Source organism: Macrosteles quadrilineatus, unplaced genomic scaffold, assembly GCF_028750875.1.
Source record: "Macrosteles quadrilineatus isolate MER2022 unplaced genomic scaffold, UCM_ALF_1.0 Scaffold_2__2_contigs__length_208266976, whole genome shotgun sequence".
NCBI lineage: Eukaryota > Metazoa > Arthropoda > Insecta > Hemiptera > Cicadellidae > Macrosteles > Macrosteles quadrilineatus.
In genome coordinates this window covers 3,078,938-3,106,062 of record NW_026542595.1, presented here as the reverse complement: position 1 = coordinate 3,106,062, position 27,125 = coordinate 3,078,938, and the positions used below count along the sequence as shown (strand labels likewise).

The following is a 27,125-nucleotide window of genomic DNA, read 5'->3' as shown; positions in this document are numbered from 1 at the left end:
AAAGTAGTGTAAAATTATCCATATGGTTGTATTGTAAACAAAACTGCTGAGTGAACTTTAAAGGCCTCTGGGGCAGAGCCCCAAGGAAATTTACCTCGTTTCTCTTTTGAGGGCTCACCTACAGACCAACACCTTTCTTTATACACCCCTACCAAGTTTCTACACTCAGCCGTTCTCTCAAATTAGCTGTGACAAAAACCCCGTTTTTCCTCCATAAGAATAACATGGGATGGGAATTTAAAGGCCACTGGGGCAGAGCCCCGAGGGAATTTACCACGTTTCTCTTTTGATGGCTCATCTACAGACCAAGACCTTTCTTTAGACACCCCTACCGAGTTTCTACGCCCAGTCGTTCTCTCAAATTAGCTGTCACAAAGAAAAACAGTTTCAAATTAATATATAGATAATAAATAATAACTAATATAATATTTAATAACTAATATTGTAAGGGAAATCGATCTAAACTTAAGAACTAATTAATACAACAATAACAATACAAGTAATCTTTGATATTTTTTAAATATTAGTTTGCTACAGGTTTGTTTTTTAAAAGTTTAGTGAAGGGAGTGACTTGAAAACAGTGGCAATAAATTTGCTAAAATAAATTATTATTGTTATAACTTATAATTACAAACATTTTGGAAATACATAGGCTATGGATGGATAAAACTTTTTATTGTTTATATAGATGGACCCTTGTTGATAAACATAAAGTACATTCATTGGTCTGTAAACTCAGTAGTTCTTGTAGTTAAGGGTTGTTTGGACTCTACAATTTTATTCTTAAGTACGGTACATAGTTGATTTTATTCTGGAACCCTTAACAAATTTTATCCAGGCTATTTATCAGAGGCAAGTTTCCTGACTGTTTAAAATCCTCCAGAGTAACGTCAATTCACAAGAAAGGCAACAAGAATGTGCCGTCAAACTACCGACCAATAGCTTTGGTTCTAATTTTAGGAACAATGATTGGGTCATGCATGTTTGAACAACACTTTTTTACTGTGATTATTAAAGGTCAATATGGCTTTAGGGTTTGAAGACAAGCTAGTGACTGGCACAAAAGACTCATCGATTTTGACTAAGCTTTTACAATCTCTCATCCCATTCTTTTTGATAAACTAAATTACTATGGCATTAGAAACTGTGAACTAAATATCATTCAATCCTAATCTTGAAAGCTGTAAGCAGCCGGTCATGATTAGAAATTATTATTCAGATATTTTGGAATTGAATGCTGGTGTTGTGCAGTGGACCATTTAGGACCTTTTTTCTGTTTTTGATATTTACTATCAACTTTAGTTTTAATGTCTCTACTCAATCGTACTCAATGATACTACACACTGTTCAGTAAAGATGATAATATTTTAGCACTTGAGTCTTATCTTAATCATGATCTTAACTGTGCTAGATTCTGGTATAAAATCAATAATTTGGCTGTCCTCGAAGACAAAACAGAAATAATTGACTTTTCACTTGAAAAAAACATCAATATTAACTCTTATATGTATCACCCTTGATAACAGATTAAACTGGGATAGCCATATAACACATCTTTGTAAAAGATTGGCTAGAACCACACGTCTTTTGAGAAAATTCAGATCACGTGTGAGTTTTAATACTTTACCTACGACTGTTTTTTAAAGTAGCCATTTCAGTCCAGTTCTTAGAATTGAAAAGTTTCACTTTACAGCTGTTTACTTTCATATCCGCATAGTTTCATTTCATATCCGCATAGTTTTCTCATATCCACACAGGTAACGGACCAATGAGGTTCAAGTATTGAGAGAAAAGAATTAAAATTGTAATGCTTCAAGAACGTCAACTAATCAGCTGATCAGCTGATCAGTTGACCAATTTAATTGTTTATCCGACTTGTTCATGTTGATACTCGCGTATTCTTAATTAAGTTGGTACAAGTCCAAAAATAAATGAAATATTTGCCGAATTGTACCTGATACAATATTATTTATGGTAAGAATGCTGCTAGAAATGTAATATTTAACGAAGTTTAACAAACACGTAATTACAGGAAATCAGCTGATTATACAACAAGTCGTTGCATCACTTTCAGTGGCAATGACAATACACGAAAACATAACCTCTCTAAAAAGTTATCGGTAGTTATTGTTAGTAATTAAATCCAGATTGATAGTAATTAAAAAACGGTCGTAGGTAAAGTAGTGTACGCAACTCGCGTTAATAGTCTTTACGACACTCGTAGAAGTTTTTAAGGCACTCGCCAAGGCTCGTGCCTTAAATTTTCTACTCGTGTCGTAAAGACTCACTTAACGCAATCGTTGCGTAAACTACTATATGATTACTACAGTTTATTTGACTCACAGCTGCTTTATGGTTTGTACCTCTGGGGTGGTTTGCACTTTGCTAAAAAAACTTGTCTGGCAAAAGAAAGCCCTTAGAGCCATTGCTACTTTTGCAAAATCAAGAATCCTGGAAATATCATACTTTTCTAATTTAAATTTGCTTACACTGCCATCTATACAGAAATTATTTGTAACTTAATCTGCCATTGTAACACCAACTGTTCATTGTTAATGAAAAATTGGCAACAGCTGGTTCACATAGACGGGATGTCTACCTCTGTATCCAATAGTCAATGATACAATTTTAAGGTACACGGCAACTCTTTTAAAAGACTTAAATTATAAAACCTTGAGTGAACTTATTTTGATGAATTTACAGAGTGAAGTGGCAACCACCCATCAAAGCGCCTCTTTCCAACAATCTGACTCTGTACTCGATGCCACCTCCTGGCTCTGGGCTGCTGCTGGGCTTCATGCTACAGTTACTGGACGGATTTGTCACCAAGGACATGGACGATGTCACCGTGGTACAGAGGATAACTGAGGCCTTCAAACATGCGTACGGCAGACGCACTGACATCGGCGACCCTCACTTCTCAGACATCACACAGGTCAGTCTAAACCAAGCCCTAAATTTGTTTTAAAAAAATTAGGTTTAAAATCTCTTCATGTCTTGTATAAAACAAAATAGCTATACGAAGGTCCCTACAAGAGCTTAATGTGAACAACAGATTTTGAAGAGTGTGCCTCACATGTTCAATAATTTAAGATCAACACCATAAACTAATTATTCAGATTGTTTGGATTACAATCATTAAAAAAAAAAAATTGCAGATTTATGCTTTGAAGTACATTTTACAGACCAAGTACGGTAATAATGTTATTACACCTCCATTAAAGTTAAAGTGCTGTTAACTCATGTTGGGTTGGGTTGAACCCTGTTTGAACATTACCGGCTATTTACTATAAAGCCTCGGCTCGTATATATATTTACCTGAGGTTGGGATGTTTACCATCTGGAAGACCAATAAAATACTCTATACTAGTCTCTGTGTGTGGACTGGAAGTGGAAGGATGGAAATGAGAAATATTCACCTTTGGCCACCAACACACAGAGAGACAGCTGTGGAGTGAATAAAACTAGTATATTCTCATTAGTATTTTCTAACTAGTTTTAGCTAATTCTCAAAACTAGGTGAATAAGAATTTGCTAAAACTAGTTAGAATATACTTGGGTCATTTGGCGAATCCTAGTATATTCTAACAGGTTAGAGTAAACTAGGCCTAGAAAATACTAAACAAAATACAAACTTTCAATTCTGAACATATCACCCGCCCTGGTGCCCTTTGTTTTCACACACTACACAGGAATACCTCAGTCTAGCTTAATCTGTCTGCAAGTGAATATTACCCTCCATGTACTAACGTTGATCGGGCATTGCTGGTAAAAATCGTTAAAAAATAGTTATATATTGTCTTGGATAAATACAAAATGCAAACAAAAACTAAAGCCTTGTCCTTATTAACAAACAAGTTTTGCAATGTATTAGGAAAGGTTATTACTAGCACAAGTGAAAAAAAACTCATAAATAATATTAAAACTGTTTGAAAAAGAAGACGGATATGAAAGCTACGGGAAACAAAGCCATCAAGCCGAAAGACTGGGAAAATGAATTTCTAGATATGAATCAGGAAGAAAAGACGTGTTTAGTAAAGTTACCGGTTCCATTTCAGTGGGCATTAAGAGACACGCACAAAATGAAGGAGACCCACTCTAAGGACCTTCTGTTTCCTTCACTGGTGAATTGGAGGGGCTCAAAGAAAAATGTTAAATGAGGAATACAAAAGAAAAACGAATATAAAACAGATGAAACCAAAGATCACTTGCGGAACTTCAACGTTTAGTACTGCTACAGCAGTTTTAAAAATTCACTTGTTGTAAAATCCATGTTTTCACTAGTAAAACGCATAAGCTGCTTTACATATCTACATCTATAGGTCTCGCCACCCTAAGTTGAGGCAGCCCAGACGGACGGGCAGGGTCATTATCGGCCGGTCCCGCCCGACCCTTTATAATCCGACTAGTAGTACGCTTATTCTGCGCGTAACAGGATGAGTGAACATGAGCGCAATAATGAAAGAGTTTACCCACACCTAGCACACTTACCGGTGTCACTGGTGTACACAATAATGTTATTTGTATGGGCAAATCAACCCATGAGTCGGGGCAAATAATGGCGAGTCGGTGACTCAAGTCGGTACTGTAGCGCCACGCGAACTTCGGGCCCAAGGCAGCGATGTCGTGAGTTCGGATCCTGGTCACTGCCACTAAATTTTATCAGTACACTTCACCTTTGTACTGTACCGGCTCACCAATTGCTTTGCTGTAAACGATCCACGCACGGGCGAGGTTAAAAGAGGCTGGACCAACCTCTCAAAAAAAACCAAATCTCAGTCAACAACAATCCTAACTTCTCGTCCATTAATTAACCAAAGTCATTGGTAATATACGTAACGTATTTCCTGTTTCCCTCTCTTCTCATAGCATTTTTTTATTGCAGATACGTTAATCTAACTGTCACAAAGAGTTCCCACACTCTGGACTGTTCACCTTGACTACTTCCTTTACCACTTCCTACGTCGTGGACCTGTTTCCCTCTCTTCTCATAGCATTTTATTATTGCAGATACATTAATCTAACTGTCACAAAGGGTTCCCACACTCCGGACTCCTCGCCTCGACTACTCCCTTCACCACTCCCTACGTCGTGGACCTGTTTCCCTCCCTTCCCATAGCATTTTTAGAATTGCAGATACTGTACATTATTCTAATTATCACAAAGGGTTTCTACACTCCGGAACGCTCGCCTCGACTATTTCCTTCACCACTTCCTACGTCGTAGACCTGTTTCCCTCCCTTCCTATAGCATTTTAGAATTTCAAATAGATTAATTTAACTTACACAAAGGGTTGCCACACTCCGGACTGTTCACCTTGACTACATCCTTCACCACTTCCTACGTCGTGGACCTGTTTCCCTCCCTTCCTAGAGCATTTTAGAATTTCAAATAGATTAATTTAACTTTCACAAAGGGTTCCCACACTCCGGACTGCTCACCTTGACTACATCCTTCACAGCTTCCTACGTCGTGGACCTGTTTCCCTCCCTTCCTATAGCATTTTAGTATTGCAGGTATATTAATCTAACTGTCACAAAGGGTTTCTACTCTCCGGACTGCTCGCCTTGACTACTTCCATCACCGCTTCCTTCGTCGTGGACCTGTTTCCCACCCTTCCGATAGCATTTTAGAATTGCAGTTACACTAATCTACCTTTCACAAAGGGTTTCTACACTCCAGAATGCTCGCCTCGACTACTTCCATTACCACTTCCTACGTCGTGGACCTGTTTCCCTCCCTTCCTATAGCTTTTTAGTATTGCAGGTATATTAATCTAACTGTCACAAAGGGTTTCTACACTCCGGACTGCTCGCCTCGACTACTTCCATCGCCGCTTCCTACGTCGTAAACCTGTTTCCCTCCCTTCCCATAGCATTTTAGAATTGCAGTTACACTAATCTAACTGTCACAAAGGGTTTCTATACTCCAGAATGCTCGCCTCGACTACTTCCATTACCACTTCCTACGTCGTGGACCTGTTTCCCTCCCTTCCTATAGAATTTTAGTATTGCAGGTATATTAATCTAACTGTCACAAAGGGTTTCTAATCTCCGGACTGCTCGCCTTGACTACTTCCATCGCCGCTTTCTTCGTCGTGGACCTGTTTCCCTCCCTTCCCATATCATTTTCGAATTGCAGTTACACTAATCTAACTGTCACAAAGGGTTTCTACACTCCAGAATGCTCACCTCGACTACTTCCATTACCACTTCCAACGTCGTGGACCTGTTTCCCTCCCTTCCTATAGCATTTTAGTATTGCAGGTTTATTAATCTAACTGTCACAAAGGGTTTCTGCACTCCGGACTGCTCGCCTTGACTACTTCCACCACCGCTTCCTACGTCATGGACCTGTTTCCCTCCCTTCCCATAGCATTTTAGAATTGCAGTTACACTAATCTAACTGCCACAAAGGGTTTCTACACTCCAGAATGCTCGCCTCGACTACTTCTATTACCACTTCCTACGTCGTGGACCTGTTTCCTCCCCTTCCTATAGCATTTTAGTATTGCAGGTATATTAATCTAACTGTCACAAAGGGTTTCTACACTACGGACTGCTCGCCTTGACTACTTCCATCACCGCTTCCGACGTCGTGGACCTGTTTCCTTCCCTTCCTATTGGAATTTAGAATTGCAGTTATATTAATCTAACTGCCACAAAGGGTTTCTACACTCCGGACTGCTCGCCTTGACTACTTCCATCACCGCTTCCTAAGTGTCGTGAACCTGTTTCCCTCCCTTCCCATAGCATTTTTAGAATTGCAGATACATTATTCTAACTGTCATAAAGGCCCCCCACACTCCACAGTGCTCGCCTTGACTACTTCCTTCACTATTTCCTTCACTACTTCCTACATCGTAGACCTGTTTCCCTATCTTTCCATAGCATTTAAGTATTACAGATACGTTAATTTAACAGTCATAAAGGGTTTCCGTACTCCTTTCTTTTCACTGCTCACCTTTCCGCTTTCTTTACTACTCTCTACGTCGGGGACCTGTTCCCCCCCCCTTCGCATAGCATTTTAGTATAAAAATATACCAACATTTTTGAATATTTAATATTCAATGCCAACATTAAATTGAATAATGTAAAAAGCTGCTTTGTTTTAAATACATACATACCTATATACTTTTAATTAAAAGGCGAAATTTTAATACTGAACATAAACGGTATATAACTGCCGACTAATATCGTTAAGTTCAATTTATTATTCATGGTGGAAGTTCATTCAATTTATTATTCATTCCACCATGTTTATTATTATGAAAGTTGTGAGATTTAATTAGTAACATTATTCTGAAAGCTGTGAAATTATAATGATATATATTCATAGACGCCAAACTGTTTACTCCATGAATGAAAGAGCTTAGAGTAAAAGTCGTTCTCTCTGTCTTAAGTAGACAACAAAATTGATGGTCGCAAAACGTAAACAAATAAAAAGAAGAAGAAGGTAGCTCCTAATGTTATTCTTATGGGACAAATTTAAAAATGTTTTTTAAGTATTTTATAATTACTACTGAGCGGAATCGTCTAGAATTTTAATGGTGTCTTTACACTGGTGTCATAACTATTTGTGCAAAATTTGAACGCTATAAGTGCAACGGTTCTTGAGTTTTAGGTGCGAACACACACACACACACACACACACATAATCCAGCGGACAACTTTTCTCCGACTCCGCTATACACGATACATAGATTCGTTCACTTCGTTCACTCATCTATTAGTGACACTTCCGTGAACGCTCTAGTTCCATAATTGTCATTAACAAAGTTAAAACCCGATGTATAAATTTAGTCTTTTACAGTAATAACGTCGATTTAACAAACATTTCCGTTTTTGTCCCATCAAAATCGGACAATGTTTACGGTTTTTTTTATTTTGGGATCTACACTACTTTGTTTTTTGTTTATAGCTCACAAACCGTAAACATTGTCCGATTTTGATGGGACAAAAACGGAAATGTTTGTTAAATCGACGTTATTACTGTAAAAGACTAAATTTATACATCGGTTTTTAACTTTGTTAATGACAATTATGGAACTAGAGCGTTCACGGAAGTGTCACTAATCGGATTATAAAGGGTTGGGCGGGACCGGCCGATAATGACCCTGCCCGTCCGTCTGGGCTGCCTCAACTAAGGGTAAAAACACATCAGTGGAGCAGGGCAGGTAGCTGGTAGCCTGGCTGGTCGCTTACTCGCTTAACCGCTGGTTACCTGGATGGTAGCTGGGACATACACACAGTGGCGCTCAGTACAGTCGCTTGTCAGCCGCCGATACTAATATTATCACTTATATTATTAGTGGTACAGGATAAACTTTTGTTTGAATCCTTGTTCATTCGCTATTTCATTCTACAGATCGTCGAGTACGTGACGTTTGTGGTGGTCCGGGTGGACTTGTTTCCACAATGGCACACGGATAATAACCTCTGATATTAATTTTTCTACGTCCATTATTTTATTTCTTGTAAACAAAACAACAACTAAATAAATCGATTAAAACAAACAACACTCCGTATACAGAGAATGCGCAGTGAAAGATCCGACGTGGAAATAGCGAACTCGAGAACACGTGGCTGTCAAGTTCTGCTATTTGCGCATGCCCCAGTCGAGCCATCCCCGCTTGCAGCTCCCAAACAATCGACTTGGCAATTCTTCTAGCTTGCCGCCTAGCTTACTGCTACCATCTCGGCTACCTGCTAGGCGCGAATGTGTGCGTACCCATAACAACGCGTGCTTTAATTCTACATAGCAGTAAGCGAGTAAGCGACCTGCTAGGCTACCAGCTACCTGCCCTGCTCCACTGTGTTTTTACCCTTAGGGTGGCGAGACCTATAACTCACGGCTATCACAGTGCGTTTTTCTATCATAAACATAGCCAAGACTGAATGACAACCCAACTTTGGCCTCCGTCACTAGAAAGCTAGCCTGCCTACCCCTAGCTTAAAAATCTTTAAGAATATACTAACCTTGGCTAGTAAAAACTAGCGTTTATTCACCTACAAAGGTTAGAATATTCTAGTCATTTGGTGATCTTAGAATTTACTAGGGGTAGTATATTCTGACTATTTTTATTCACCTAGAACTTAGAATATACTTGAAATCAGCTTAGTTTAAGCAAATACTAGTTTTTATTCACACCACCCATGAGATAAAACTCTTTGATTGTTATATCCTCCAAAACCCTGGAGATGTGCCATAAAACTTGTAGATAAGAACATCCAAGGTAAAGGTTTTATCAGTGTCCTTGTAACCTGTCTGGCCGGTAGGAAGTTTTATCCTGATGTTTGCTACCTTCATATTAAGCGACAAGTCATATAATACTCGCCACTAATGATGTCTCCTAACTAACTAATGAGTTGAAACTAGTTAACCTAATGAAACGTTGCACAGTAAATATTTTTCCTGGAAACAATGTGTTAGAGTTTTTAAAGTAGTAAAACAAAGTAATAAGTGATTATCTTCATCTTAGTTACCTTCTCATTTTACAAAACTCTTGCGCACATGTTTGTTTAGAAAAGCTTGGCCCCCAACTATTTAACAAAGTGTTGCCTTCATTTTACATAGTTCGCTCCCATTAATTTTTAAAGCCATCTCATACCTTTGTTTGGTAAAGCTTGGTGACCAATTATTTTAAGGGAGGTATCAGGAGGTCATGGACAGTGCGAACCTTAGGCACGCTAGGCCCCTTTTATACTCTGCGGCATGCCGCACCTCGCTGCATTCGACGGCCCTGTAAGTGCATTGAGTTAAATGGGTGCTTTTAGCAAATTTCCCCTATAGGGAATATTAGCGAATTTCCCCTATAGGGAATAAGCTATTATCGTAGTACTCATGGTAAGACCTGGACCCGGGACCGATTTACTTTTTCGTTATGAGGTCCCTAGAGACCAAAAACACCATCCGTTCAAATTCATATATATATATATATATATATTTATATATATATTAATAATTGGAAACATTATAACAACAACAACATTAAGTACCCTTTTAAATTCATTTTAATTAAGAAACGACATGTTTCGACACTTAGGTCATAGTCATGTTTTTATACAAATTAATGAAAGGAATAAATATAGTCATATGTTAAGCTAATATAATATACGTATATAATATATATATATATAATAAACGCAAAATTAAACAAAGAATAGAATCAAGATCCTCTAAATTTTAAGTTAGCTTAACATATGACTATATTTATTCCTTTCATTAGTTTGTTATTGTATTTGTATAAAAACATGACTATGACCTAAGTGTCGAAACATGTCGTTTCTTTAATTAAAATGAATTTAAAAGAGTACTTAATGTTGTTATAATGTTTCCAATTATTAATATAGTAGTAGCCCTAATCACAACTATACTTATTATATATATATATATTTATTTATATATGTGTCCGTTAGCGCGATAATTCAATTTTGATGAAATTTGGTACCAACGTGTATACCTACGTTTGTTCGAACGAGTTCGCAAACCAGCATGATCGGACTATGGGAACAGGGGTTTATGGGGGGGTTTTATGGGGTAAAAATTGGGTTTTCCCATTTTTTTACCCTAAAAACTTAAAATTTAGCAAATTCTTTCCTTACCATTTTGCAGAGCTTAAAAAAAAAAAGAATTCAGTATGTTGAAACGTTAATATGCGCCTAATGGTTACGGAGAAAATTCCAAAAATCTGTAAATTTAAAATTCCCATGTTATTCTTATGGAGAATAAGTAAACTGTTGTAGTTTGCTTGTTTATGAACATATTTTGATCAAATTTGGAAAATGCATTAATTTTATTCTAAACTATTACATTAAAAAAGAAACACCTTTTTACCCTCCCTGTTGCAGCAAACCTAAGTACTTGTTAAACTAATGTTATTTAAATAGGGAATAAATGTGATATTTTTAAGGTGACATTTTAGTGTAAATCCAATCAGGTAAATGGAAATTCGCTTAGTCTGCAGGTTTGCTTCGGCAGGGGTTTTATACTCTGCGGCGGCCGCCGCACGCTACTGCGACTGGCTAGGTGCACAACGGCGCACCTACGAGCCGCAGAAACGTGCGGCCTCTAGGTGCATTGCGTTATATGGGAGCTTTTTTGCTCTGTGGCGCTGTCAAGTGCTGCTAACTTATTAAAACTCAGCCCAACACGGTACTGATTTGCTTCCCCCTTTTAACTTTCTGTTGCCGGTGTGGTAGCTGCTTATGTTTTTCTTTTCTGAGCATCAGTTTGTAAGTTTTGTGTATGTAAAATGACACATCCTACTACAATTGAAGTAAATATAGAAATTCCCAAGTTGGTAGCCCTGATACCCCCACCGATGCCTTGGCTGCCGCAGAGTATAAAAGGAGCCTTACAGAAAGGGAAGGTGATTAAAAGAGCAAGGAGGGGTTGGGAGGGAGTAGTGTAGGTGGAATGGGTAAGAGGGGTGGCTGGTGCCAGGTTGTCATACTGTCATGCGTGAAAGACCAGTGCCGGGTGGACTTTTTTTTAACATATAAAGGTTGGCACCAAGTTGAAGAACTCCCATTTGTCATATATGTTTCTGGAAAATGGTAAAAGGGCAGTGATACAAACCACCGAACTAAATAAAATACAGTAATTTCTGGACAGGTGATCAAGGACTTGACATCTCCGGAGTACATAATGAAGATCCGAGCCCGGATCCAGGACAACAAGACGTCACAGGACCCGCGGGACTATGGAGCTCACTACGTGATGCCAGAGGACCATGGGACAGCCAACATTGTGGTTGTAAGTCCCGAAGGAGACGCAGTGGCTGCTACTAGCACAGTCAATCTGCTGTAAGCCATTATCTATTATTTTATTAAAGTGCAACAGTCAAATTTGTGGTAATCTTTTAAGGACATAATTAATTCAAATAGAAATATAAAAAATATATCTAAAGTAGCTCATTCTCCCTATGGAGTAAAAATCAGCTGTTGTAAACACAGTTCTAAGCTTAGATTAGTTTGATTGTAAGCAATCGTATGTATCGAAAGTAGGCTATGTATTGATTGATTCAATCAGTTGTAGCTTATTGTTGCATTCTTGTCAATATAATTAGAATATTTACATATCTTAAGTACTGTATAATGTACACTAACAAAATCGTAATAGACTAAATGATTGAATTACTTACAAACAGCTGCTTGTTTGCAATTAGAAAATATTTTACAGAAATGGGATTTGTACAATTTTGTTCAGAATTTAAAGGGCTATAAGATACTAAATTTTTACTAAAATTGTTCGGACCATTTTGAGAAAAACCGATTTTTCCGATTTTTGATGGGTTTTTATGGGAAAATCCCCATAAAAAATCAAAATTTCAAAAAAATGAAAAAAGTGCCTGGAGATACCATGGATTAGAACCTACATACCAAATTTCATCGAAATCGGACCACAGGTGTAGCCCCTAGCTCTGTACACATCCAGACACACACACACACAGATACACACAAACAGACATCACTTTGAAAACCACTTTTTTGGGTTCAGGGGGGCCCAAAACAAATATATCCACTCAAAACTCAAACTCGAAAATTTTGACGAAAACAATACTTTCTTCATATACTATGGGATAAGGGGAGAAAGTAATACGTTGTTGTATTAATAGTCAAAGGTAATACTAAACCAACTGTCACTACAGTTATGATCATTCCCATCCCTTGCTTTGCCTTGTTTAGTCGTAGTAGAAACTCACTCTCAAACGGTTGGATTTACCTCACATGTAAAATTTTATGTTGCTTTAGGCATTGCCTCACCCACATGAAACTTGAGCATGCACTGGAAAAAGCATACTTTTGGCATTTGTCATAAAACATGGTGTAGCCTACATTACACCTACCTATGCAATTTCTTTTAAGGCAAAACATAAGGGTACCCGTACGTTATACACTCATTATTTATTTCTTTATAGCTTACTATTAGAATGTACTCATTTGGACAAATTTTAGAAGGGGTTTTACTTGAATACATATGTCTTATTTGCAGGTTTGGCAGCCAGTTTGCTTCTCTTAGCACTGGGATAATTTTGAATGATGAGATGGATGATTTCTCTGCTCCTGCGATTACCAACTATTTTGGAGTCCCCCCGAGTCCTGCCAACTTTATAGCTCCAGGGAAGCGGCCGATGAGTTCCATGTGTCCCTCGCTGATCATTGATGGGAACGGAGATGTGAGGTTGGCCATCGGTGCAGCCGGTGGAACAAAAATTACTACATCAACTGCACTGGTATGGGAATAATAGTGTCTTAGAACTGTTAAGATACTTTTTATGGCTAGATTGGTTTCAATGATTATGTTTTTTTAGAGATATGACTTAAATATAAATAAAGTAGTACAGTTCTTTAAATCTGTTGGTCAGAAAATGTGGAATTCAAATTAAGTGACTTTATGATAAGGGAGTTTATGATATGAGGTCCACGAGAGTCTGCAATTGAGGGAGTAGCCTATTTACCACGTGACTTTGAAGGAGCCAATGAGGACTGCACACTGTTGCCAAATCTAATAATACCAGTTGATTTGAAAATATATTGTTTTATTTGAAAATATATTGTTTAGTATATATATTATATATATATATTTTATATAGTATATATCTTTTTAGTGAATATATATTTTAATTCGAGTTGAAAATTAATGAATGGGTGATGTTGCAACGTCACCCTAGTCAAGTCTTGCTATTGGCTGCCACCAACAGCAGACTCTCGTGGCCCCTAGTGTAAGTATATTTTCAAGCCTTTACTAGCAATGTACAATTAGGTAAGCTAGTAATATATCTGCCATGAAAAATTGTTTAAGATTGATTGATTAGTATTTTAATATATGCTAGGTCTGTTAAAAAAGTATCCAACCTTGTTTAGGAAAAGCATATTATTGATAAATTTGTTTTAACATATGATATCCTTCAAAATATTCCCCTTGGGACTACACACATTTATTCCAGCACTCCTGCCACTTTTGGAAGCAAGCCTGGAACTCTTCCTTCTTAATGGACTTCAGACAAACTGTCACATTTTGAATTATCTCATTTCTGCTCTGAAATCGGGTCCCTTAAGCGGCATCTTCAAGGTAGGGAACATCCAAAAGTCACACAGTGCCATATCCGTCAAGTAGGGGGCCTGGCGTAAATACAGAAATATCATGTTTTGCCAAGAAGCCTTGAACAAGTTTGGAAGAATGTGCTAGAGTGTTGACCTAATAAAGCCACCAAGAGTAAGTGGCCCACAAATCGGGACCCTTGCGACACTGCATCGTGCATGCGGCTTAGAACCTCTAAGTAGTACTCTTTAGTAAGGTTTTGTCCCTCAGGTGCGTACTCATGATAAACTACTCCATTGTAGTTGAAAAAATAGTCAGCATTACTTTGATTTTACTTTGAACCAGCGTGCTTTTTTTGGCTACGGCGATGTTGAGTGTTTCCACTGAGAGGACTGTGGCTTGGTTTCGGAATCTTACCTGTACACCCACAACTCATCACAAGTTATGACTGTTTAAAAAAAGTTTGAGTCATTCTCAATGCATTCCAGCATGTCTTTAGCAGCTTCAAGCCGCAATTCCTTTTGTTCATCTATCAAGTTCTGAGGGGAAAATTTGGTCTGAGGGGCAAATTTTTCAGTAAATCTGTGCATAGCCAAATCTTCTGTTAAAATTGAAAGAACTGACCCATGCTGATTCCAACTTCTGTAGCTAGTCTTCCACGAATAGTAATACGTCCATCCCTTATTACTAAAACTCAAACTTGATCGATAACTCCATCGTTTCTACCTGTTGGTGGTCTCTCAGAACAAGGTTCACTGTACACCGAAGTGCGGCCATCTTTGAATCTGTTGTAGCCTACCACTCTTTTATCTGTGTTACACCCATAGCTCTTCTCAAAAGGCTTGCTGAATCTTAAGAATCGTTTCAGCTTTGGTATCACTGAGTCTTTGGTAAAATTTAATGCAGTATCTCTGTTCCACCTGTTCCGTCATTTTTTTTGCACAAAAACACTATGTAAATTTTCAGGTTTTGCAGCCAACAACAAACTGACACCATGTCAAGGTCAAGTGACATGCTTTACATTTTCCTTGATCTACGCGCCAGGGTGCAGCTCAATGCGGTTGTTGGATTACTAGATAAAAAGTTAGGTCGGATACTTTTTGAACAGACCTTGACATACAGGGTGACAATTAAGTCTTAGGACGACTTGATAAATTTAAAACAAAAAAGAGATATCTCAACCAAATTTGGCATATCATTACTGGTAATAGTAAGCTACTTTTTTGTGTACATGGTCAATGGTGATTGTATGTCACCAATGGGGGACGGCCCATAGAGAGTAGGCTGAAAATCTTAAAGGTAAGCATATAGGTTGGATATGTGGATAAAATTAAAGGTTATTAAAGGTCATTGAATTTGCAATGGTATTATACGCTACCTCCTCAGTGGGCACCCGCCAGATCACGGCAGAAAATCATAAATGTAAGCATAGGTCGATATGCATATCAAATTAAAGGTCTTTATTTGTAGGATACAATGCCGCAAATTTGAGCTCAAAAGAACAACTGAGTAAAAAAATAGCCGTTTAAAGATTAACAATTGCAGTTCCAAGAAATAAATTTAAGCATAGTTTGATATGCACATAAAATTAAGGTTATTTCTAAATAAAATACAATACTGCAAATTTTAACAGACAACCGAGTCAAAAATGGCAGCCGTTCAAGTATTTCTTGAATCTATCATTTTAAATCTTTGAACGGCTGCCATTTTGACTTGATTGTCTATTTGAGGTCTGGTTTGCGGTTTTGTTTTTAGTTCAACAAGACCTTTAATTTTATGCCCATATCAACATACGCTATGCTTACCTTTAAGATTTTCAACTTACCCCCTGTGGGCCGTCCCCTATACAAGACATCTGATCACCATGAATACAGTAAAGTAGCTTACTATTACCAGTAATGTCGTGCCAAATTTGGTCGTGATATCTCTTTTTGTTTTAAAGTTATAAAGTCGCCCTGAGACTTAAATGTCACCCTGTATAAATATATATCCAACACCCGTGATGCAATAAGCCAGTACAGCAGAACAATAGTTTTAAATTATTATCCAGGATATTGACAGCTACTACTGAATCTTTCAATAATATAAATACTTCTTTAGTGCTCAGAATTTCTTCTGTTAATGTAATACAAATTTTTGGGGCTTATATCTTGTTAATCACTATACAAAACTATACAAATGTAAATATATATATTGCAGGTTACAATTCTGAATCTCTGGTTTGATAAAAACATCAAGGAGGCCATTGACTACCCTCGGTTCCATCACCAGTTGGAACCAATGATTTTTGCCTATGAATACGGACTCACAAAGGTAAATATGCAGCTTTTAAATTATATTTCTATGTTATTATTAAGTATGTAAATAATGTTGATTTTGTGTTCTGACTCCTTTAGGCTCTCCTCCTTTACACAAAGGCAGGTAACAAATTTTATATTCTAGTTACTGAATCCCACATGTTCACAATCCGACAATTTAAATTGTATAACCTTACTGCAACTGCTTCTCAATGTTCTAAAGATTTTGTATTTCTTACTATTTTACTTGTAATGAACGGTATCAGCATTCTGTCACATACTTTCTCCCATAAGCTTGTCAACAACCTTTATCATGGGTACGCGGTGAGAGTCAATATGATATGACTTTTGAGCCATAATTGTTACAGCGATGGGGTGCTGTACTATTTTTTTTATTTTAGAATTGTAAGGATAATAACATATTCATTTTGATCAAAACCAGCTTTTCTCAAAAAATCAGATTTTTTTAATTTTATGGTTTTTTTATGGGAAAATAACATAATTTACAATAACTTTTGAACCGTAATTTTTACGGAAATGGGATTTGTACTATTCTGTTCAGAATTTAAAGGACTATAATACATACAAAATTTTTATCAAAATTGTTCTGGCCATTTTTGAGATAATCCGATTGTTTTGTTATTTTATGGGGTTTTGTGGGAAAACCCCCATTAAAAATCAAAATTTCAAAAAGTGAAAAACACGTCTAAAAATTTAAGGACCATAACATACTAAGTTAAACTAAAACCGGTTATTTATTCTAAAATCACATTTTTTGTTTTTTATGGGGTTTTTATGGGAAAATAACATAATTTACAATAACTATTGAACTGTAGTTCTTTACAGAAATGGGAGTCATACCCATTCTTCGGAATTTAAAGGGCTACAACATACTAAATTTGTATCAAAATCGTTTGGGTTATTTTTGAGAAAATCCAATTTTTCCATTATTTTATGGGTTTTTTATGGGAACCTCCTTGGTGGTGTTCTATGACTTTCCTATGTTTCCATAGTTTTCAAATCGGCTCTTTCAATGATTACTAAGAAATGCACCACAGTGTTAATTCAGTTTTCTTTTTAGTACATGAAATCATCCAGGCTCTCTCGCTTTTTTCCATTGTAATGTTTATGCAAACCCAAATTCAAATAGTAAATATTTCATTTCAACCAAGTCAGTAAATGCTTGTAGCAAACTGTAAAATTAGCAAACTTATTGACTGTTTACAATTAGCATATGTTCTTCTTCTCACTTTTAACTTCTGACAACAGCTGGAGTTTCATAAAAATGTTTGTTTCCCATGTTAATCTTATGGAGAAATACAAAACTTTAAGGGGTCCCAGGGCCTCACTCTCTAATTATTGCCCTAAAAAGAAAGTTTCCTGCACAACTTCACGTTACGCTCTTTCCAATGACACAAAAAACCTGTCAATCGGTTCAGTAGTTTCGGAGGAGTAATTGTCACAAAAAACCTGCTTGCGTATTAAATAAGTAATAGATTTGTATGAAAACCTTGCTTGCAACATTCAATTAATGTGAGCTTATAGAGATTGCACACAACACCTGTTTTTGTTCTTTTTAGACTAAAAAGTTATAGACGAATGTGGAGGACCAAGGCCAAGGCCCCACTAGAAAACAGGCCATGCTGCAGCGCGGGCAGGGCAACTACGTCACAGTGGTGGATAGTTGAACTAAAGTTGCCAGACGTAAACAGCCAGCTTATACCTAAAACATAAGGGATAAGGCAGTGACTCCATCCAAGTTTGATGTCATGGATCCTGCAGCATGGCCTGTTTTCTAGTGGGGCCTTGGCCTTTGGTCCTATCCATTTGTCTATATAAATTTTTAGTCTAAAAAGAACCAAATCAGGTATTGTGTGCAATCTCTACTAAGCTCACAATAAATTGAATGTTGTAAGCAGGATTTTGCAATTAAAATGCAAACAAATGAGTTTGAATGCTTTCCCTTTATTTAAATAAAGGGTGCGCCAAAATAACCTGACAGTTTTTAATGCTAAATAACTCAAGAACAAAATACAATTATATATATTAAATAATGTTATATTGTACACACTACTATGCCATTTCTTTTGTGAGAAATTATATCACTTAGGTGATGAACTTCCCTTAAACGCAGGCTTCCCATTTTATTTTATTTTTTTTCATATTTGCAGTAATCTTCGCCTGATGAATAGAAGCAATCTCTTCCCCGATACACTGCTTGGGTTTAGGGATGGTTCGACATTTCTAAACAAACAATGCTTTTTAAATATCCCCATAGCCAACAGTCACACGAAATCAAGTATGGGGATCAAGCTGACCACAGCACATCACCAAACCAAAAGATGACATTACCGGGAAAGAGTTCACGCAAAACTGTCATTGAATAATTGGCTGTATGACAAGTTGCCGTCCTGTTGTTTGACCATGTGTTTGTCATGGCTATCCCTCCTTACATTAGCAGTTTTGGAACCAAAACCCCGCTAAGTATTTCCACATAGCAATCTGAGTTTACAGTGACGGGGGGTGTTTCCACTTTCGTCCTCAAAAACGTATGGTCCGATGACTCCAAACCGTACCACACCACACTAGACAGTAACTTTCTTTCGACGAAGTGATGTTTTACCAAACATAACCTAAAAATGGCATAACATAAGCAATCGTTCACTACAACAATGAGGTCTCTAGCTAGTACAACAGCTGACTTATTACAAAACAGAAACCGTCAGGTTTTTTTGGCGCACCCTTTATAATTAAATTACTTTATTTATTTATAACTTTGAAATATCTACCAAAATTTTGGGTAGGCCTACCTGGCCTGCTCTCTGAAGCCGCCACTGGTTGTAAGCAAGGTTTTCTTACAAATATAGTTAATTGACCATTTATTTATAAAAAGAAACAATTAAAAATCATCCGCTGGTATGACAATAGAGTTGTACTGTACCTACTTTGCTAGATTTTGGCTGTTTTTGATTGATAAAAAAAGTTAGGTTTCTCTGTAAATTAAAAGCAACCAGATTTAACTTGTAGAAATGCTATTTTAGGGTCTATGATGTTGTCACTATATGTTTTCTTTATACTAACCCAAATGGTCAAGGTTTACGTGAATTTGCATGTCAATTTATAAAAAGATGTAAGCAAGTGATGTAGCCACATCTATTATTAAAAGAATTTGTTGGATTTTGTGTGCAGCAAATTAACCCCTAAATATTTATTATTATGGGCATATTTTTTGGATGATATCCCATGAAAAACTTTCCTCCAACGGGCTTTAGTGTTTGTGCTGAATTCTATTGTAAATCATCTAAACATTTTCCAGTTTATATTAATTTGTTTACATCAAAACAGATGGTCACGATACAATTCTGTTTACATCCACCAAAAATTGGGGTTATCGTTACAGTTGGTGATGTTTTAGTGAATTCAAGTAAAATATATTGTAATGTTATTTGTATGAAAAGTAAATAAGAAAATGATTTAAATTAGATTTTGTTTTTTGATAGGTTTTGGTGTTATCACAGAACACGTTTTATTAATATTTGGAAAAACTAATTACAAAGTTATGTTCATGATTTACTTAAAAAATACAATTCTGTGATAAGACTGATTATCATGTAAACAATATATAATTTTCAACTTAACTCAGAGCAATAGAAAATCGTAAGTAATTTCAAATATATCACAGATTTTTAAGTCATGAAGTGACGCCGGCTGCTAGTATATACTATTAATTTGATCATTTTTTTACTTTATTACATCTAAGTAAATATCCAATCTACAGTGTTGTAGACCTTATATATATATTATCAATTTTTATAAAAAAAAAAAACATAATTGAATACACAAGGTGGTCTACAGTGTAAAATTCTATTTCATCCTCAGTATATGTTACTCTGACAGTGTTTGTGAACTTAAATATGATTTATTTACAATGAGTTGTCCTCCCAGTTTATCTTGGTTGAAGAGTTGGTGTTTTTGACAGAAATCATTAATATACATCAGCACACTCTGTTGGTAGCTCAGTTCGACTTTTCAGTTCATTTGTATTCCAAAATAACAATGGTATATAAAAAAGATGAACCAGAAAAACTATGTTCAACATCTAGCAAAACCATAAACTAAACTGCAGTTATAAACCAAACATAATAGTATATATTTCATTATTAAGGATGGAAAGTGACATTTTCCGGGGCATGCTCAGGTTTCATGTGTGAGGCCTAGCAGAACACAGGAAAGGCAAATTTCACGTGTGTGGCGAAGCCAAACATGTAAAAGCTATTTTCACATACGAGGCGATAAGCCGAGGACGGGAATAATGGATTAAGTGCCGGAATATAACTTTTGGTACTAGTTATGAACGATAATTTTCATCAAAATGCAAACACAAATATATTACAATAGTTTTAGAACACTCTTTATCAGTGAAAATCGACTTCACAACGTATATTATGGTGTTATGCTAGGCCTATATTTTTTTCAATAAATATATTAATACCTTGTCACTTACTTTATTTGGTTAAACATTTTGTCTCTTATACCAGTTGGTAAACTTTCTGTATTCCTCTTCATATCTTTCTCGTAAGCCGTAATTTGTCTGTTGGAAGGTGTTTAGTTAGTTATCTCTGAAGCTCTTGGTCATCAAATCATTTACGAGTGTTAAACATACAGTATTTTGAGCAATATCAAACACACATTACGCTAAAACACAGCAAAACAAACGAATGCCTGTTTCTGCATACATATAATTTTGCAACAATGAAAACAGCTGATTTAAATCAATGAACCGTAACAAAACATTAGCACCCTTAGTGGGTAAATGAAGAGCTAATTGAGAGCAAGGGAAAGTCAATTTAGAGCGAGGGAAAATCAGCTGATCGTTTTTCCCTCACTCTAAATTAGAGCTAGGGAAACAACTACAGTACTTTGATTGATGTCAGCTGTATAGAATATAGTTACTTTCGAAGCCGAGTGAGGGAACTATGTATTTCTAGTTAAATCAGCAGTTTTATTTGTCCTAGGACGCTAGGCACGAGCCCGGGATTGTTTTTCACATTACTTTAGGCTAGACCTATAGGGGTTGCGGCATTATCACTTTCCATCGGCACTTCATTATCCATTGGTGACTTGGCGGAATTTGAACCCGGGACCTCAGGAACTGAAGTCCCGCGCTCTAACCACTACATCAGCTTGCTCCCCTATAAAAAAAATTAAAAGATAATATTTATTTGGGTAAAAATAAACATTCTGCATACAGCAGCATACATATTGAGGAATTATATTTTTCTTTTATATATTACAGGATGTAGTGGATGGAATGAAGAGTATAGGACATGTTACTAAACGCATGCCAATAGCGTGGAGGTCTTGTGTGACTGCGATCGCTCGCAACGGAACACTTACCAGCAACTCAGACAACCGCAGGCCCGGCTGCACCTCAGGCTTCTAACTCGAGGAGATATCTAGTGATCCTTAGGTTAGCTGTTTAAAACAGTAAGCTTACTAATATTTATGTTCTTGTTTGAGTCAATGTATATACTAAACCTGCTAATATTTAGCAGTTATGAAAAGTAAATTATGAATAAGAATTTAAGGTTCAGTATTTTGTGATATTTTTACGTGTAGATATTTTATTCTCTGTTTTGATATTGCATAGCATTATATTTGATATTATTATTTAGTGTCAGTGTTTGTATGTTATTTATAAAATACAATAATAGTACAGGTTTTAAGTTCTAGGGCTTAAAACCACTGAAATTTAAACAATAAACTTTCTTAGTAAAGGTATACTCAATGATGTAGGAAGGAACTGTTTGAGTTGGATTTGTCAACACTTTATGTAAGGAAGAGGATTTTTACTGTGATTTATGTAGTCTTCTTTTATATAAGATAATCATACAATGTAAAATAGACTATCAAGTAGAAAAGGAATAGAATAGTAGAATAGGGGAATACTGATGTAGAATCATAACTTATGCTTAAAGTTTGCTTAAACACTTTGTTGGATTCGTGTTGGGCAAACAATCTATTACCCCTATTAGGTTAAACTGAGATATGCTCCTGAGGATTGATTGTACCAAGTTCAAAAATTAATATTGTCATTGGTATTTTCCTCATGGAATGGAGTTACGTAACTTGGTTATTGACTTAGCTGATTTCACTCATAATGTGTTTAAATATTCACCTAATTAACTGTGCAATGTAATGCAAACGGATAAGGATACTATGGTGATTTTCTAACAAAAAAAAAATAATATTACAATAAATATCTTTTTTTAAATGTTTGCATTTACAAACAAGTAATTTTATTAACAACCGAGATAGGATTTGCCGTATTTAAGGAAAAATAATTACAGTATCTAATTTAGCCTACACATTCATAATTTTGCAGTAAGCTTGTTTATACATTGAAAGCTAATCTAGAAGATACCTTAACATATAGCTACAAATTTTAATATTTAAGTATTAATTTTGACTCTAAAATGCTTATTCAAAGGAAAAAATTGTACATAGTATTGTAGCTCTTTTAAACAGTCTTAGAATATGTTTTATATAAGGTTTTAGGATTAAAACTTAACAATTTTTACTCGTCTTGCTTATGGTATTTAATTAGTTTCAATGTTTTATATATGATGGATTGATAAAAAAGTTCTATAAATTAGAAAAAAGGGCTTATTCTTAATTTCCTGGTTGTCAAAATAATACTAAACATAATATTCTCTGCTTATAGATTTCACATTCTATAAACCAGCTGAAGATAATGTTATGATAGGTATGTTTTATGTACCGTAAATTTAGCTTCATTTTCAATTTTTTCTTCTGATTACCTATTAAAAAAAACTGTTATAAAACTAGTTTTCTGAAATAAAACAATATATTAGAAATGTTTTAAAATAAATATATTAAAGCTATCGTATGTGGCATGGTTAGACCTGGGACCTGTATTTTTTTGTTTTGATGCCCCCATAGTGGCCAAAATAGTATATTACATTACTAGCCTGGTAAGTGGGGTTTAACCGTGCGAGTACAGCCGAGTGCGGGATTTTCGTGCGAGTACGTTAAAGCTTACCGGACGAGTAATGTACGATACTTAACATCATAATACCCAGATTAGTTAGTACATTTTAAACGCATAACACAACTTATTTAGGACATAACATAAATTATAATATTTTTACGTCACACTACACTGTTTTGACGAACTTCCCACGCAAGGATTTAGTCCAGAAAACAGCTGTTTGCCGTCAGATTAATCAAATGGGGTTTCATTACGGCCTACTGTACTGTAATGAGTTTTACCGGACACCAACCAGCTGATTATATACCGTATTTGGCAATGAGTGAGAGTGGTTAGTTTATAAACAAAAACATAACCTCTCCTAGAAGGTTATGACTAGTGATTGTTAGTCCTTTAGTCTGTGGTAATATATAGGGATTTGTTCAAATTACTTCCTATTCATGGAAAAAAAGTAAACTGTTGTAGTTTGCTTGTTAATGGATACATTTGGATACAATTAGACACTATATAAATACTATTAAATACTATAAAAATAAAAATAAACCTTTGGTGTTACATCAAAAGATTAGTGAATCAACCCTAAATAATGACAACCTCATATGCTAAAGTATAATTGGTAATTGAGTACACATAAATAACTCCATTCAAATTCAAATTACTTTATTCAGCAAAAAATTGACAAAACAATTGCATTAGCTGAGTCAGAAAAAAAGTACTGCTCATCTTAGGCTACACTCACCAAATAATATATACAAAGCTACCAATATAGCAAATAGCAATATAGCAATAATATATATATATAAGCTTACCATCAATACAAAAGCAAATTGAGCTTATCATCCTCTATTAAAGGTTGAAAAAAACCTCCTTGACGCTGTAACATGAGAAATTAATGAGATCATCTTTCAAAGTTTTCTAAACATTGAATGGTTTGATTTAAACTTCCGAAAACAGGGACAGGGATAGGTTATTGTGTAGTTTAATACTGATAGAGTGTATGCTTTCTGAAGAAGGAGGTTCTATACTTTTTCATGAATGAGAAGTCTACTTGCATTGTTAACAAATTATTGAAGCAGATATTTCCTGCTTGGGGTAAATGTTGGTTTTTGCTTGAACAGAAAATAAAAAATAAGTAGTCAAAGGTAAAACTAAATGTACCTATACAGGGTGTCCCGTAAGTAAACAGCCAAACTCCGGGATATGGTTTTATGGGTCAAAATAGAGAGAAAATCAAGAATAAGGTAACACTTTTTCCAAAATCGCTTCGTTTACCAGATAACCGCTATAACTCATTTTGTTTTTTATTCATAAATATTTTTATCTTTGAAGTTTTTCAACCAAAGCTTATGACACTTGGTACCGGTACCAGCATGTTAACATAGGTACACAATACCTGTTGTAGAAAAAAATAAAGTTGGTCAGGTTAAAAATGTTTAAATTGGCGGAAGTTTTAATTTTTATAGTTTAAATAGCTCAAAAACGGCTAATTCTATGAAAAAAATGTCAAGAACGCTTTTTTGCATTCAAAACTCCCTATCAAACGACACCAACTCAAAAAGATCGGATGACGAATAACTGAAATATAATGTTTTGTATTTGTAAGATAAGGCAAAGTTAGTCAGGGTGCACGTTATTATGTTGCCTTATCTTACAAATACAAAACATTATATTTCAGTTATTCGTCATCCGATCTTTTTGAGTTGGTGTCGTTTGATAGGGAATTTTGAATGCAAAAAAGTGTACTTGGCATGTTTTCATAGCATAGCCGTTTTTGAGTTATTTAAGTTATAAAAATTGTAATTAACTCAAAAACCAGTGTTTGTAAATATAGTAATTAATTAAATTCCAAACTGAATCCTGTTTATATTTTAATATTTATTCGTGTTCATATTATGAAAATAATGTAAAAATGTATTTGCTAAGATTCCAAAAACCTGTGTTAATATATTAATTACAAAATATTGTCTCAAAATATATATAATTTATAACCAAAATTTATTCATTGGCTTATCAAGATTATTATTCCAAGGCGATTTCTACAGTTGAGCTGCAATGCATCTGGGTTGAAGATTGTAGATGGGACTCGGCACCTGTTTTGAGTGAGTGAGCCCCATAGAGAATGAAGAGATGATTCACAACAATGAACAGTGTGGTAAATTTTTCCAAGAAGAACAGATCAACAATAATCATTATAGCTGTGCTAAACTAAATTGTGAAATTTTATATTATATTATAAAATAAAGTGATAGTTAAATAATATTGAACACCAAACTGAAGAAATGAGAATTACATAATCCTAAAGACAAATTACTTACCGTACCGGTATATAAGATTGGTGAGAACTTTCCATTTCATTATTAAACTAAAACTATAGACTCCTTCGCTTCAGCATCCATTTTGGACTAGACCGGTACCTCGATTTCAAAAGTCAACCAAAGGAAAGGAAATATTCAATCGAAATAAAAATTTTACTTAATTTTTGTTTCCAAATTATTATTTAACTAGTGGAACCCCGTCGAAATCGATGGTTAATCTTGAGGTTTTATGTAAATTCAGCTAACTGCGATAGATAGAGTGAAGTCATTAAAATCTTAGTTAAATGAAGGGAGGATAAGCATAATAATAAGTATGACGATTGTGTTTCCTAAAAAACGTGATTGAGGAATTCGTTTAACACAATATTTCCTACCTTTTTATCGGCTTTAGGTTGCCCAAAAGGTTTTTTAGGAGTCTTATAATTGTTTGTTCATGAGTTTGTTTCATGTCAAAGCCACTTTCACTATATGGGAGAATGAGTTCATATAATTAGTCTATCATGTTACGGAAAGAGTCAATATTTATTACTAACAACTAATTCAATTTGCTTTAGGAAAATCATTCAGATTGTATCCGGATTTATAAGTAAATCTTCATTTTTGGTCATAAAAATACAGAATTTATCAGCATATTAAATCAGTTATTTGTATTTGATAAAAATATCTGATTCTCTAGAAAGCAGTAAGATTCTTACTTCGATCCAAGCAATTTTAATTCCTTCTCTTGCCACATCGACCCATGTCATCCTGTTCTTACTTGATAATTCATTAACTTATGGGATAGTTTCGCCTTGGCCAGATCGATAACATAAAGCTGTGCATGTATTTCGTGGATGGAATAATAATTTTCGTGGAACCATAATTGTAGGAAATTTGATCACAAATCTTGAACATTTGCGGAACCAAATCCATAACCTAGTCCAGCCTTGGTAACAAATTATGCAAATGCGATTAGATGTGATGACACTGTTGTGTTTCCGAATGCTTTGTATGTAGTGAGGTTTAGATGCGTTGTTACATGTGTACAGCAAAGTAAAAACCCTGTATACATTTTTTTAAATACCTGAATTGACATTAGTTCACCTACTTCACCAAAACCATAGATGAAACATACTCCGTAGTTAGTCTATTCCAAAACTTGAACACAGCTCTCATCCTCAACGTACTCATTTATGACACAATTTTTAACACGATTGTCGAAAACTTTTATACCAATAAATGAATTTCTGGTGTTCTTTCTTGAATTCAAAAATAAATGGTAATTGAAAGTAGACAAAAAAAGGCAAGTGCCAACCTTACAATATATTTAAGCTAACCCGATAAGGAATAATTATGTTCCTTTAAAATTGATATGTCACACTTATTTCATAATTTTAAATTTTCTAAGAGCAATAAAGCATATATTTTTGATCACAACATTTAAAACGTATCATAAATTCATCATTTTGTTGAAAC

The 27,125-nt window shown here is 35.4% G+C and overlaps 1 protein-coding gene across 2 annotated transcripts in view; it reads left to right on the top strand.

Annotated features, from left to right (window-relative positions):
* Positions 1 to 23,122, top strand: part of LOC128986503 (scoloptoxin SSD14-like) — a 38,715-nt gene extending 15,593 nt beyond the window's left edge. For both annotated transcript variants that reach the window (XM_054406906.1, XM_054406905.1), the window contains exons 7-11: positions 2,704 to 2,935; positions 11,617 to 11,807; positions 12,997 to 13,237; positions 16,246 to 16,359; positions 21,640 to 23,122. In XM_054406906.1, the coding sequence (XP_054262881.1) occupies positions 2,704 to 2,935; positions 11,617 to 11,807; positions 12,997 to 13,237; positions 16,246 to 16,359; positions 21,640 to 21,786 (925 nt within the window). In that variant the 3' untranslated portion in view covers positions 21,787 to 23,122. The remainder of the gene's footprint in view (positions 1 to 2,703; positions 2,936 to 11,616; positions 11,808 to 12,996; positions 13,238 to 16,245; positions 16,360 to 21,639) is intronic.
* Positions 23,123 to 27,125: the final 4,003 nt, after the last annotated feature.